Source organism: Labeo rohita, chromosome 1 (genome assembly GCF_022985175.1).
Source record: "Labeo rohita strain BAU-BD-2019 chromosome 1, IGBB_LRoh.1.0, whole genome shotgun sequence".
NCBI classification, from domain to species: domain Eukaryota; kingdom Metazoa; phylum Chordata; class Actinopteri; order Cypriniformes; family Cyprinidae; genus Labeo; species Labeo rohita.
In genome coordinates, this window is record NC_066869.1 from 23,730,072 (window position 1) to 23,745,792 (window position 15,721).

The window sequence follows — 15,721 nt, forward strand, 5'->3', positions numbered from 1 at the left end:
CAATATGCTGATTTGCTGTTCAAAAAAACATTTTTATTAATAATATTATAAATAAGACAGTTGAGTACATTTCTGAACTCAATTTAAGGACTCTTCAATGAATAGAAAGATTCAAAGATCAGCATTTATCTGCATTTATATTATACACTATACCATTTTAAAAGCTTGATTTTTTTTTTTTTGGGTGGGAAGAAATGATAGAAATGAATCATTTTTTTAGCAAGGATGCTTTAAATTGATCAAAAGTGATAATAAAGTCAATAAACTCATGTTACTGGAGTTAGGATGCTAAAAATTCAGTTTTGAAATCACAGGAATAAATTACATTTTAAAATACATTTAAATAGAAAACAGTTATTTTAAATAGTAAAAATATTTCAAGATTTTACTGTTCTTTGGATCAAATAAATGCAGACTTGGAGAGCATAAGAGACTGCTTGTGAAAAATTACAAATATTACTGTTCAAAAACGTATGACTTGACACATTTAACAATGTTTTTTTTTTAATCAAAGCTTTTGTTTTATTGTTTAAACCTAAGAGGTGAATTTGAGTGACATTTAAATATATCCAACAGATTTTGCCCCTTATCTGACTTTATTCATGATCCATTTAGAATTACATAATAAATTAATAAATACATGCAATGTTCTTTCCAAATCTCAAAAATAATAAATTAATGATATATATTTTAGGACATGCTGATTATGTATGTTAATGCTGCTGAGAATTTAGACACATTTATTAGGAAAATTTAAAAATATACTAAGACAAGTATAACACTTAATATTTGGGAAAGTCACATCAAAAGTGTTGTTGTTTTTTTTTAATTGTTACTGCTTTAGGCACATTATTTAATACGTCAGCACATTTTTCAGAGAAATCAACAACAAAATATGAGTAATAAAGGCCAAAAAAAACTGCCAATGCCCAGCATTTAAATGCCCCAGCTTGATATTTACTTCTAGATGATTGTTTTATGCCCTTTGAGTACAACAAAACATCTTCCTTCTAAAACACCGAAACCTGCTTATGGCAAAGGATATTCTGAAGATTAAATAGATTTGTCACAAGAAAGAGCCTGCTCTTGAAAACAGGGTTAAGAGGAAACAGTACAAATGCTTGCTCAAACATCTAAGTTACAGTGCATTAAATAAAAAAAAAGTACTGTTATGAAATTAAATACAGTATTTCTCACATAGTTATAAAATTAATAGATGTCTCATTTAAATATCTCTCATTTTTGTTCTGGATCCAGCATCCATTTCATTTCTTATTAATGAAATAAAGTAATACCACGTTTACATATAGGTAAACACAAATGCAGCCCTCTAAAACATGTCGGTTAATGTAAAATGCATTCTGTGCTTACAGAGAGAATGAATGTAATTAAGCTTTGGATGGTTACACATGCTGTATATGTGGTACAGTATGTGCTGTTGTCATGTGGTCCTGTTGTTGCAGATGCATGAGGTGGAATTAAGGCTTGGCTGTTGTCTTGCCTGGTTCTCTCCAGCCACCAAAGGCTTTTTCCAGGTAGAGGGCAGTGGCCAAAGAGAGACGGTCCTGTAATTTACCTGTCACAATCTGTACGCCCAGGGGCAAACCCTCCTCGCTCAGCCCTAATGGACACTGGGTCACCGGCAGCCCAAGGATATTAAAGATACCTGCAGAAAACAGAGCCAATTATAGCCCAAAACATAGTGGTCCATAATAAGTAGATCATGAGTAATTACACTTACCAGTGTAAGAGAAGTTGAAGGGTGTGAAAATTGGGTGGTGGTGTTTAGGGGCGATCTGGGGATGAGAGGGGTATAGCAGTACTCCATCTGTGCCCAGCAACTCCTCCAGCTCCTGCTGCAGACTCTCCTTCTGCTGTAGAATGAATGGAGATGGATGGGAACTTTGGAACAGCTCAACTAGAGCCAGACCTAAGAATGATAGAAGGAAAGGAACATGTGTTATCTTCAGATACAATAAAAACTGGCAGAAAAACAGAATCTGAGAATCTGGAAACCCTCATCACTAGAAGACATTGCCAACATTGATTTGCATCCCACACCAAAAAAGTTAATAAGACATGGGTGGAAGAGAATTCAGTTAATCACAGTTAAAAGTGCAAAAGTTCATTTTCTCTTTCACACACCTATTGCTGCTACGGTATGAGAAGAAAATCCCAGAAACCACTTAAACAGCTCCCAGACAGGCCAAACCTTCTTCCCGCCTTCACTCATTAGCTCTGCAAAGGTGGTGGGAAGCTAAGTTTGGGAAAAAATGACAAAACAATCTGATAAAAAAATTCATCATTCATGTTATGCAGTACCCTAACATACAGAATAGGGATGTAATATTATCAATATCGTTGTGTCGCAATAGCAAAACTGTCTTGATATTATCATGGTCACATGACAATATGAAACGATACAGGACTTCTGGGAAAAAGTGTTTAAAAAATCTAACATAAAAGGTTTTTAAAGGTGTGTTTTGGGCTATTATGCTTCGACTGTCAACTAAAACCGAAAGTGCAATATGGCTTAATCCTTTCATCAAGACTGCACATTTCAAAGTGAAGCGCATAAGCCAATGTTTTTCACGCATCAGAACGGCTCAGTTCACAGTGAATGCAGTGAACTCATTTATTGCATGCGCTGTAAGTTTAGCACACGTTTGAGAACGCAACTGCTGCCAGATATGCGTTATTTTCGTGGCAGATGATTACAGCATTTCATTAGATTTGTAGTGAGACACATTTTTGTAAGCCTGTTTTCACTGAAGTCAGAGTTTTCCATCAAAATAAAAGCTTAAAAATTGCAGTATGAATTGCTGACAGCTAGTGGTTTAAATGGGTAATGTTACCCCAGTCCAAATTCAAAATATCTCTTTCAAGTGTAGAAATTAGGAAATAAGTATTGTAATTTCCCTGCTGTAACGTAAAGCAAAAATAATATACCTATGAATCTATATTTTTAATATATTTTAATTTGTTCGGCTTCTAAAACACCAGGGTGGATGTAATTTAGACTGAGACAGTATACTACAAATAAAAAAGCGTTGAGTCCCCTTTAAAGTTCAGGTACAAGTCAATTCACTGATTTTTTTTTTCCTGACTTAAGTTTTCTTAGGAACATGGGTTGGACTTGGAGCTCTTAATTTTAAATTCTCAAAGTGCATTAGATAGAAGAATTTAACTTTAAAATCTTTTTTTTTTTCCAAGTCTTCATTTGTCTTTTTTTTTTTAATATTGCAATAATGTATCATGGACTTTATATTGTGATATTATCGTGTTGTGAGTTTTTGATATTGTTACATCCCTAATACAAAATAAAAAAAGATATGCTTATATTAAGGAAGTATGTATATAAAAAATAATAACTCACAATATGCTCTGGTTAATCTCAGAAATCTGAATTTAATTATAATTTACTCTATTTTAATATCACTTCCATGTTTAAAAAAGATTTATTATTTTTTTCCAGTTTTATATTTTATCCATTATATCTGTGTATTTTTATTAGTGCTGTCAAAAAAAAAAATTAATTGCTCATTTTTTTCTGAAATGAATCACAATTAATTTTGATTATTTCCACCTAACATTTTTAACATAGAGTTTTATATTGCAGTAATTTCACATATAATCTTCAAATTAATGTAGAAACAACATAAAGACTATATAAGTATATTTTTTTATACTTAAGGTGAGTATCACTGAAACTAATATTACTGATTCGCTAGGAAATTCCTTTTTTCCTAATATTTAACCATTGACTATAGCCATTCAACATTACAGTATACTTAAGAACTATTAGTTGTAACATTTATTAGACTTTTTAAAAAATAACAGCTTCTAATTTAAGTGAACCTAAAACAATCTTCACGTACACCCATTATTTACATGTGCCCTTCAGCAAGTAGGAAATATACAGAAATTGAATAAAGTAACCAAAACTAAATTCTAAATTAAATATAGATGAATCCTTAAAAAGATACAAAGTTATTGATTTCCTCTTTTTTCTTGTTTTTTGATTAATAGACATCACAGCAGCTGGGTTTTTAGGTTATTTGGCTGCTATTCCTTTAAGAGCTAAGTGGATGACACGCATGCTCATAGTTTTATTCACACTTTAATATGAAATGACACAGGCTACAGTGTGCGCCACCGCATTTGTGCATGCACACAGTGTAACGGAAAATTAGTTTTTACTGACATATGACCTGCGTTTGTTTGACTTTGTGTGATATTGGAGTGCACATCTGAAAAGTCTCCTATTTGATGTGGTCGTAAAGACATTCTGAGACTAAGAAAAAAAAAAAGACAGAAGCAGCAGTTGTAAGTGAGGTGGCCAACCCCAGCTCCGCCCCTGCACTAAATATTTTTAACACTGTTAAACTGGAAAATTAACCACCTGCGTTAACGCCCTAATTTTGAGAGCACTCATTTTTATCTGTTCAATATATTCAATGTTATACATGATGAGCATGTGAAATTATAATGGCAAAAAACCCACCTTTCCATCCTTGCCAGGTGAGGCCATCATAGTTCCCCAGATCTGAAAGGAGTATTTGAGCTGAGGGATAAACAGCTCTTGAACCTTGACTCCAAGGTCTGCCTCTAAACGTTGGACTACCTAAAAAACACAAAAACCCAATATGAGAGATATATAATTTGAATGAAGCCAATCCACACACTCTCACTTACCATTTTTTGTGCCTGAAGCAGCTGTGCATCAACTGGAGAGACCAAATGAGAACCTCCATTGTGGGGAACAGAAAAGAACCTCAGCTTTTTCAAATCTACTTCAGTAGAGAGACGCAATCTACCAGGAGTGAATGACAGACAGAAAGAGAATTCATCATTTAGGATTTATTTCTAATAGTGGTCTACTAAAAACCACCCTATACAATATGCTGCAAGGTAAACAATTATACAAAATATAATTCCAAAACACTACTGTTCAAAAGATCCACTCCACATTCTTAACCAGTGCACTTACATACATACACACACACACACTACACTCTCTGCATTTCTTCTACCCTGCTTCCTAATCTAGTTGTATAATGAACTTGACATTGTGTATTACGTATTACATATTACATATATTGGCTCTTTGACAAATTGCTGTAAGACCTTTCTTCTAAGAGGCTTTGGATAAAAGGGTCTGATAAGTGCATAAATGTGTGTGAAATTTCACAGTATTTTCTGTTTCACTGTATTTTAGTTAAATGCAGCTTTGGCGAGCATAACAGACTAATGTTTTCAAAAACACTTAAGGGGGTCATGAACTGCCTTTTTTATTAATTTGTACTGTTCTCTTAGAACCCCTTTTAATGTAACCGGTATTAAGATTTTTACATCAAAAAAATAGTAAAATAAATAAAAAATGAGATTGTAGACTCAGAAGTAAACGGAAGTGAACTTAATTAAAAATAAAGTTTATTCACTCTTTCCTAACCTTGGGATCAAAAGGAAGGCAAGCAAAAAATGTTTTTCCACAACTTGGCACTGCACAGCATCTTGTATTTGCAGCCATCTTTATTGTTTGATTTCTGTGTAGACTAGGGGTGTGATGAGACACTTATCCCACGAGACGAGACGAGACGAGACAAGACAAGATTTTTCAACTTTTTTAAAGAAATCCTCAATGATGAAATGTATAAGGACAGTAGTCTTTTATTCAACTGATAAAGACAAAATGCAAAAAAATGGAGGTGCATTTTGAACTTTATGAAATTAAACTTTCATTTTAATGAATTATATGCAGTAATAAACAATATTTAAATGAGCTTCACGACTCTGGATAAATTGAGAATCCCAGTTGTTTTTAATAAATTAGAGACCATGATTCTCTCACGATTCTGGAGAAAAACAATTAGAAAACTAAACAAAATAACGTAATTTACTAGTGGTTCCGACAAAATATTAAGTCAAAAACATATTCATTTGAACAAAATCAGTCAGTGTCTCAATTCATTAAGACTTGTTTGACTATTGAAATCTCCTGAATGAATGATTCAATGACATACTTTTTTTAAACGGGCAGTTGTCGCCACCTCCTAGCGGAAGAAGATAAGCGTTACAATACATACTAGTGTTAAGATACTTTCGTTTTGATCGCTACTGTAGGCAATGAGTGTTTATACACAAACTATAAACTTTTAGCCCAGTACTTCTGTTATTTAAATGTCTGTAACCCCGAAATAATGATTATAATGTGGTTGAAAAGACTGTTTGTGTTGCTGTTTCTGGATCAGTAGCAGTATGAATGCAGATTTTAACGTCTTTAACACCTGTTTCACATGGTAAACGTCAGTGGAGCGTGTGCAGCGTGTTTTGTCGCCGCCTATATCAGTGAATGACAGGTTCACATTGGAAGTGTGATGATGGCCAACCCTCTGACTCATTAACATGGGCAACGACAAAACATGCTTTTAATATTTTTTTTAATATTGTCATAATAGACATAGCTAAATCATAGTCATTCAGGAATAAGATTGCGTCGGTGTTTGAATCGAGATATCCATCTCGATCTTTTTGAGGATTAAAGATGTAAAAACGTTTTGCGAGGATATTGCCACGAGATTTCGTCACATCCCTAGTGAACCTTTGTTCGCCTCTTGTTATTTATGCTTCATGTCTTAGGCCACTAGTATTTTCATCAGCTAAAAAATGGTTTAAAGTCAGTTAAAGTCGGTCTTTTGCTGTAGTGTGTCAGTAGGAAATAACAGTTTACATTTCTAAACATTCATTTTGCCATTAATTATAATAATCCAGTGAGATTTTTGTATGGAGCACAGGCTGTTGTCAGACTCCTTGTGCAAACAGAGATCTGATCTCTCTCAATCATTCAATCCAGTCTGTCTTAAGAAACAGAAAAAACGGAGACAGACTAAATCCAGAAGAACTGTGGCAACATCTCCAAGATGCTTTAAGAGTCCTATACCTACAAAGCTACAGTACTGTTAACATTTTAGGCAGTTAGGCACATAAAATGAGGATGCTGTCAAAAACAATGTCAGAAATAGATTTTCTTTATTAATGAACTTATATTAACTAAAATAAATAAGCATTTGATGTGACATCCTTTGCGTTTAAAGCAGCTTTTGCCCTATGTGCACTTGTGCATAGTTTTTCAGGTAGCTTTGCAGGTAGGTTACTTGAAACATCTTGGAGATGTTGCCACAGTTCTTCTGGATTTAGTCTGTCTCAGTTTTTCTGTTTCTTCATGTCATTCCAAAGACAGACTGGATGATGGTGAGATCAGATCTCAGTGTGGAGCACTGGCTGTTGTCAGACTCCTTGTGCGAACAAAAATCTCACTATATTATTACAATTAATGGCAAACAGAATGTTTGGAAATGTAAACCGATATTTTTTACTGACAAACTACAGCAAAAGATAGAAATAACTTACTTTAAACCATTTTTAGCTGGTGAAAATACTAGTGGCCTAGAACTTTTGCACAGTACTGTAGAAGCAGGTGTTGATCTTTTTCTGCCGAGGCGGTGTTTAGCCACACTATAACATCAAAGTAGCACATTCCACAATCTGTCATTGTGGCTCCAATATAAGCTGTTTTTAGACTAACAAGAAAGTTTTGAGTTCTGAAACTTACAGAATGTTTTCATAGTCTAATGACCTCTTCTATGTCAAAATATCAAAGGTTTCTCAGTTTATGACTTATTTTGTAAATAGCATCGTATATTACTTATTTGCATTGGGTCCTCCCATGATGCTTAGCATGGGAATCAGATCCTCTGCATAGCGGCACATAGGTCCTGTACACAGAAATCCCATCTGCAGTCCAGAAGCGGGAGGATACTGACCATCATTGCTTACGATACCTGTATGTAGAGAGTAATTTGTGTCTTGTGTCAAAACCTTAGTCAACATTACTACAATGCATGAAGTATAAATAAAAACATGCACTTCATTTGTGCCAACATATGCACAAAACTGCACCCATTCTTCTTACCTGTTGATGGCTTGTGTCCGTAGATGCCATTGAAAAAGCATGGAATACGGATACTTCCCCCAATATCTGACCCAATTCCAATCACAGAGGCGCCAGCACCCAATATACTGCCTTCACCTCCTACAAGTGAGATCATTAACCATTATTAATTCTTATTTATGTTGCGCTGGCAGTCTTCTTGGACTTCTACTGCAAAGTCAATAGATTTCAGTTACAGATGCTGTTGTAAAAATGGAGTGAACTATTCATAGTCAGCCATTATTCATTTATTCTGTGAGCAAAAGTGTCCGATAGAAGCAGGACTGCAGAGATACAGTGAATATTGTATGCCTTGGCTGGTCAGCCCCCATGAGGCAACCAGCTCAATAGCTTTAAAGCATAAAGCTTTTATTAGGCTGCTAATAATACGGTTTCTTCAGGTTTTATGAAGATTAACTTAAGACTTTTTAAAGACCTTTTAAAGAGCAAGTACAAAAAATGTAAGTAAATGTGGGAATGTTTGTAAATGTGGGAATATATCTCACTTTTCGATTCATTTTACAGGAAAAAAGCTTGACTAGAATGAGTTAAAATAACTTTTACTCTACCTTCTGATCACACTGCAAAAAGGATGTCCTTCATTATTACTTGTGTCTTGTTTTCAGGTGTAAATGTCTAAAGATTTATAAATGAAGATACATTTGAAAAGCAAAAAGACATAAGAAGTCCTGTTTTCTTAAAAATTGATTAAAATGAGGTGTGTTTATGATTTAAACAAAAGCAAGTATCTGCCTCTGGGTTTAAAAAATTGACTTAATTCAAAGTGAAAACACCTCTTCATACCTAATAGATATTTTAAATGAATTTAATACATTCTTCTCTGATTAAGGACTTAAAAAGGGATTTGTGGAAGAACAAATTAAGACTTAAGACCTTTTTAAAGGGATAGTTTACCCAAAAAATTTTTTGGTTGTTATTTTCTTTGTGCACAAAAAGTATTCTTGTAGCTTCATAAAATTACAGTTGAACCACTGATGTCATGACTATTTTAACAATGTCTATACTACCTTTCTGGGCCTTGAATATGTCAGTTGCATTGCTGTCTATGCAGGGTCAGAAAGCTCTCGGATTTCATCAAAAACATCTTAATTTGTGTTCTGAAAATGAACAAAGGTCTTATGGGTTTGAAATGACATGAAGGTGAGTAATTAATGACAGATTTCACATTTTTGGGTGAACTATCCCTTTAAGACCCACAGAAAGCCTGTAACATGACTCTTAACCTTGTGTGAGTGTGCATTATTGTTTACTTTTTTTAAACTATTCAATACTTTAGGGGTAAGAAGTATTTATTGATTACATTTTTAACTAATATTTTGTGTGTAGTTAAGTTTTTTTTTTTTCATTTAAGTTAAAATGACAGAGATTTTCAAATAAGAGTGACTGTGGGTTGGATGTTTCTGTCAGTTTTACTATGATTAAAGTGTCAGGATGTGTACACGTGTATAAAAATGACCTGAGCTGCCGCCTGCAATTCTCTCAAAGTCATAGGGGTTGTTAGTGATCCCATAGAGGTGGTTGTGGGACTCTAGCCACATACAGAGCTCACTGCAGTTAGTTACACCAAGTGGAATCGCTCCTGCCCTCTTCAACAGTGCAACAGATGGGGCATCTGCTCCTGAAACCAGATCCCGTCTGGTCAACAGCCCTGCCGAGTTTGGCATGCCTGTTAGGGAGAAAACAAAAAGTGTCATCCTACAGACATCAGAAAGAAGAAGGGCTTGCCAAAAATAACATACCTTGCAGGGAAAAGGCCTCTTTAACAGTGATGGGTACTCCAAGCAGAGGTAGTCTATCTTCCAACACCTCCTCTCCTCCCGTCTCCTCCTCTATTAGTTTGTCAACGTGGGCAGCTTCCTGAAGCGCTGCAGAAAACCTGAAGAAATGAGAATGTGCTTTTAGAATCAGAATGAATAGTAGGTTGATTTTACCCCTGAATGAACTCACCTGTCTTTGACCATGGCATTGATAAGTGGGTTCACTTCCTGAATGCGGTCAATGTAGGCCTGGACCACTTCAACACTTGTTACCTAGAGACAAATCGGAAGAAAATCAATAGATGTTTAGACTGCATAATGCAGCAAAAGACATAAAAATGGGTGTGGGTACTTAGCTGAAAGACAAAACATGGAAAAATGCAGACTGAAAACTTCGTTCAGGTTTACTGTGAATCATGTATCTAACAATTTATAACAACAATTTACAGAAAATGTACTCACCTCCTTGTCATGCAAGATGTTCATGTCTTTCTTTCTTCAGTTGTAAAGAAATTGTGTTTTAGAATTTTTCTTCATATAATAGACTGATATGGTGCACCGAGTTTGAACTTCTAAAATGCAGTTTAAACAATCCTAAATGTGGTTGAATACCAAGGAAGAAGGGTCTTATCTAGTGAAACGATTGGTTATTTTCATTAAAAAAAATACAATTTAAATACTTTTTAATCTCAAATGCTCGTCTTGCCTTGCTCTCCCTGAACTCTGTGTATTCTGGCTCAAGACGGTTAGGGTATGTCGAAAAACTCAGATCGTATTTTCTCCCTCAACTTCAAAAATCATTTCAAAATCATCCTTCATCGCTGCACCCTTAACAAAAAAGGTAAAACAGCGATATAAGACAATTTTGAAGTCGAGGGAGAACATGAGATGGGAATTTTTCGACATTCCCTAACTGTCATGACCCGGAGAAAAAACAGAGGTCGGGAGGAGCAAGACAAGACGAGCGTTTGACATTAAAAAGTACATAAATTGTACTAATTTTATGAAAATAACCAATCGTTTCGCTAGATAAGACCCTTCCTCCTTGGCTGGGATCGTTTACAACCGCATTTGAGATCGTTTGAAACCGAAACCGAAAAACCGAAAAATTTAAACTACATTTTGGACGTTCAAACTCGGGGCACCATACCAGTCCATTATATGGAGAAAAATCCTGAAATGTTTTCCTCAAAAAACATAATTTCTTTATGACTGAAGAAAGAAAGACATTAACATCTTGGATGACAAGGGGTAGAGTACATTATCTGTAAATTGTTGTTCTGGAAGTGGACTTTTCCTTTAAGTAAAGGTCATGTTCCATGAAGATATTTTGTAGGTTTCCTACCATAAATATATTAAAATTTAATTTTTGATTAGTAATATGCATTGCTAAGAATTTCATTTGGACAAATTTAAAGGCGATTTTCTAAATATTTTGATTTTATTATTATTTTTATTATTTTTGCACCCTCAGATTCCAGATTTTCAAATAATTGTATCTCTGCCAAATATTGTCCTATCCTAACAAACCATACATCAATGGAAAGCTTATTTATTTAGCTTTTATTATTTTATTATATAAAAAAACTATTACATTTTGATGGTGTGGCTTGTTAGATAATTATTGGACAAGCCCAGTATACTACACTATAATACACTATACTAAAATATGTTTTTTTTCCCTGACTAAAAAAAGTACCTACTATATATTATTAAATATTACTTTTTTTAAACTGTTATATATCTAACACTACAATTATTTGTTTTAAAGGAATTGAAAGTAACAGATATATCATCTGATTTTCAAACTAAATAAAAGGTTTAATACACACGCCTATAGGAGACCCTAAACAATATAGCTATTGATTTCATAACTACTTCTGAACTTTGAACAACCTTGGAAACTCGTAAACTCATCTAAACTAGTGTGCCAATGCAAATACGAGCCTCAGTCCGATTACCTACATTAAAAAGAGCTATGATTAGAAGACAAACTATTATGTTATTAAACTATGCTCTAAAACTGTAGAAACCGTGTTGAAACAACTACAACTCCCAGCATTCATTACAATTCACCTTGTCGCATCTCTTCCTCACGAGGGCTGTAAAATAAGATCTTTACCGTAGCGTGACTCAAAGAGTCACTAACATGTCATTACGGTTATGCTGTTGATTACATTTATCAAGCCATAAAGCCTAGGCAGTTTTTATTTACATCTTACTTCTTTCCGACGAATCTTTCGGGCAAGCCGCATCGCTGAGAGCAGCAGAAGTGGGTTAGTGATGGGTGGGAGTCGCGAAACTCCATGCCTCTGCTGCGGTGCAAATAACTTAAAAGCGGCGAATAAAATCCAAACCACAGCTCGAAGCAACCGCCCCAAAAACCGCTCGAACCGGGTCAAAGCCATCGTCAATGAGCAGCAATGACTCCAGTACGCAGCTCAGTTTCAAAGTGAAACCGGAATGAGCTTTTTACTGCCCTCTACATGCAGAGCGGTGTTACTGAATCCTTGCAGTTGGATGCCTGGAGATTAATGTTACAAAGTCATGCATTATTCAGAAGTTTAAACAAACTACACTGAGATTATGCTTCTTATGTCTATATAAGCTACTCGAGGGTGATCGTTTGAAGAGCGCCAGGTTAAGCGCTGAGGAGGCCTGGTTTTTGTCTACTGCTGATCTCATTCTGTGTTTATAGTAAAGAGGCACCAAGATCCTGAAATAACTGGTAGGAATGGGTTAAAACAAGGCAAATGTCTTTGATTCAAAGCAATATTACGATATATACTGTATATTGAATCTAAGACATACACTGTGTACTATAGTGTTGGGGAGTAACTACATGTAATGGAGTTACGTAATTTAATTACAAAATAAATCTAACCATAATCTGTTAAATGCAGATCATTTTACTCAAAACTTTTAAGATTTGTCTTTTTTACAGTTACTTACACTGAGTTGGAATTTGGATTGGAGTTACAGCAAGTGAAATTTTTAACCAGCACAAGTTTTGTGATAAAAAAGAAAAAGATAATTTATTTAGACTAAATATGCTAATTCAACCCAATATGTAGAATATTATTTTAGTAGCTGTATTATGAAGATTATGTAGACTGATGAGGGTGTTACTGATGAGGGAGACACTGGTATAAGCTATGCTAATATGTATATACAGTTGAGTTCAAAAGTTTACATACACCTTGCAGAATTTGCAAAATGTTCATTATTTTACCAAAATAAGAGGGATCATATGAAATGCATGTTATTTTTTATTTAGCACTGACCTGAATCAGATATTTTACTTTTTTTTTTTTTTATTTTTTTTTTTTTTTTTTTTACATAAAGGACGTTTACATATAGTCCACAAGAGAAAATAATAGTTGAATTTATAAAAATGACCCCGTTCAAAGGTTTACATATGCTTGATTCTTAATACTGTGTTGTTACCTGAATGATTCACAGCTGTTTTTTGTTTGTTTTTTGTTTAGTGATAGTTGTTCATGAGTCCCTTGTTTGTCCTGAACAGTTAAACTGCCCTCTGTTCTTCAGAAAAATCCTTCAGGTCCCACAAATTATTTGGTTTTTCAGCATTTTTGTGTATTTGAACACTTTCCAGCAATGACTGTATGATTTTGAGATCCATCTTTTCACACTGAGGACAACTGAGGGACTCATATGCAACTATTACAGAAGGTTCAAATGCTCACTGATGCTTTAGAAGGAGCCAGGGGTTTAAACTTGAACAGGATGAAGATATGTACAATTTTCTTATTTTGCCTAAATATCTTTTTTTTTTAGTACTGCCCTTCAGAAGCTACAGAAGATACTTACTGTACATGTTTCCCAGAAGACAAAATAAGTTAAATTTACCCTGGTCTTTAAATTCAAAGCTCTGAATGCATCATGTTTTCTTCTGAAGCATCAGTGAATTCAACTATTTTATTTTAATTAATTCATTTATTTATTATTTATTTATTTTTTATATGTAAACATCTTTTGTGTGAAATATCACACAGATATCATTATTCAGGCCAGTACTAAATTAAACAAATTACATGCATTTTGTATGATCCCTGTTATTTTGGTAAAATAATTAACATTGTGCAGTTTCTTCAGGGTGTATGTAAACTTTTGACCTTAACTGTATATAATCACTCAGAAATATAACAGAGTAAAAAGGATTTTTATATTTTTATTATACATGAAAATAATTGTATACATTGTATACAACATGTAGTACATGGTTATGCAGTTAATATATACAATATTTAGATATATATGCAATGTGCAATTGTACAATAACTACAATGTCCTGTTTTCTCTGTTGTATGTGGCCACCACATAAGCAAGCAATACTGCCAAATGCACATATTACTGCCTCAAGCCAAGGCGCCAGATGCTACCAGGGCTTGGGAGCCTTACAAGATGCTAAGGCATGATGAGGCCACACAGCTGAGAGCCTGAGACAGGAACCTCTCGACCAGCCGATGCAGAAACTTCTGGGGTTGCTATGGCAGGAACGACTTTGAAAAGAACCTCTGAGACGAGAGGAGCTTCTGGTACCACAATGACAGGTGACACCACCAGGTGTAGAGGGATGACCACTCACGTCAGCCCACCAGACACTAAGCTGGCTGAAGAAAGACTGGGGAAACTCATGGCCTAAACCATGAATGGTTATTAGCAAGTATGCTTTAAATTGATCAAAAGTGATGATATAGACATTTATAATGTTACAAAAGATTTATATTTTAGATAAATGCTGTTCTTCTGAACTTTCTATTCATCAAAGAAAGTGAAACCTAAAAAATTCTACTAAGGTGTTTTCAACATAATAATAATACATTTTTTTAAACAGCATATAAGAATATTAGAATGATTCCTGAAGGATCATGTGACTGGAGTAATGATGCTAAAGAATCAGCTTTGAAATCACAGGAATAATTTACATTTTAAAATCTTAAAAAAATCTTTTGGAAGGTAGTGTAAATTTAAAACATGCCAGTAACTAGTGGACATAGTATACACCAAGAGAAAAAAACCTATTTGCTATCTAAATACTGTAAAATAACAATACCTCAAGGCCATTCTCTAAGTGTTTTCCCTCATAGACGGTGCCGAATCCTCCGTTACCAAGCATTCTGACGATTTCATACCGTCTCAAAATATTCTGCTGATTTTCTGGAGGGGGGACTTCAAATCCACTAGAAAGAGCCTCCTAAAGACCACGATCAACGTCCTGTTGAAGATTGTGATCTAAAGTAGAAAACATTAATCAAAAACATGGTTCAATAAAATAATAATTAAATATTACATACTCATATTATGATTACGATTATGATTATTGTTGCAAAACAAGGATATTTTGATTTACCTTCAGTGCATTGCTCATGTAACAGCACAGGAGCCTGGTCCTGCGCTTCCTGAGCCTGACTTTGACCTGTGCTCCCATTCAGGTCAAAGACAAGTAGAGAGGACACCTTCTCAGCATTATCCTTCCTCCTCCTCTTTTTCCCAGGCTTCTCATCTTCCTCATCAAAACTAACAGCCTGATGGTACTGTTCCTGGATTCCTGGATTTTGAGGGTGTACTTTGACAGGAGTCATGCAACCGAGCGCTGCCAGAACCTCTGTTGTCCTTCCGGTTTCAACTACGTTGAAATGTTTTAACACGTCCAAGAATAATCGAACTTCAAAAGGATTTTGACATAATGCATAATGGTGAGCATTTTAAATTATAGTAATTAATTACACGTCATCTTTTCATGAACAAAAACATTCCCGTTAGTAATCCATTAAGTCCTCATTAATGGATACCTGTATTTAATTTAAAAGGTTTTTGATGCAGAGAACAACTAGTCACACCAGTTACACTAATATGTTCAGTCGATTTACCATCAGCACTTCTCTCATATGCTGTTGCAGTTGCCTGGTCTTGCACTTGCTGACCCTGA

The 15,721-nt window shown here is 34.7% G+C and overlaps 1 protein-coding gene across 1 annotated transcript; it reads right to left on the reverse strand.

The window, feature by feature from the left end:
• Positions 1-935: 935 nt before the first annotated feature.
• faah2a (fatty acid amide hydrolase 2a) lies at positions 936-12,242 on the reverse strand. Its single transcript, XM_051120223.1, has 11 exons — positions 11,991-12,242; positions 9,959-10,041; positions 9,751-9,887; positions 9,468-9,677; positions 7,973-8,092; positions 7,706-7,841; positions 4,696-4,813; positions 4,505-4,624; positions 2,146-2,257; positions 1,742-1,930; positions 936-1,666 (listed from the first exon to the last, which is right to left on the reverse strand). The coding sequence occupies exons 1-11, from the start codon at positions 12,174-12,176 to the stop codon at positions 1,479-1,481; spliced, it is 1,599 nt and encodes a 532-aa protein (XP_050976180.1). The 5' UTR covers positions 12,177-12,242; the 3' UTR covers positions 936-1,478.
• Positions 12,243-15,721: the final 3,479 nt, after the last annotated feature.

Bases quoted from the DNA above. Each gene is read 5' to 3' on its own strand.
- faah2a (XM_051120223.1), bottom strand. From the start codon at position 12,176: ATGGCTTTGACCCGGTTCGAGCGGTTTTTGGGGCGGTTGCTTCGAGCT. The intron at 2,258-4,504 runs GTGGGTTTTTTG...TCCCAAACTTAG, and splicing joins CACCTGGCAAGGATGGAAAG to CTTCCCACCACCTTTGCAGA. The intron at 1,931-2,145 runs GTGTGTGAAAGA...TATCATTCTTAG, and splicing joins TCATACCGTAGCAGCAATAG to GTCTGGCTCTAGTTGAGCTG.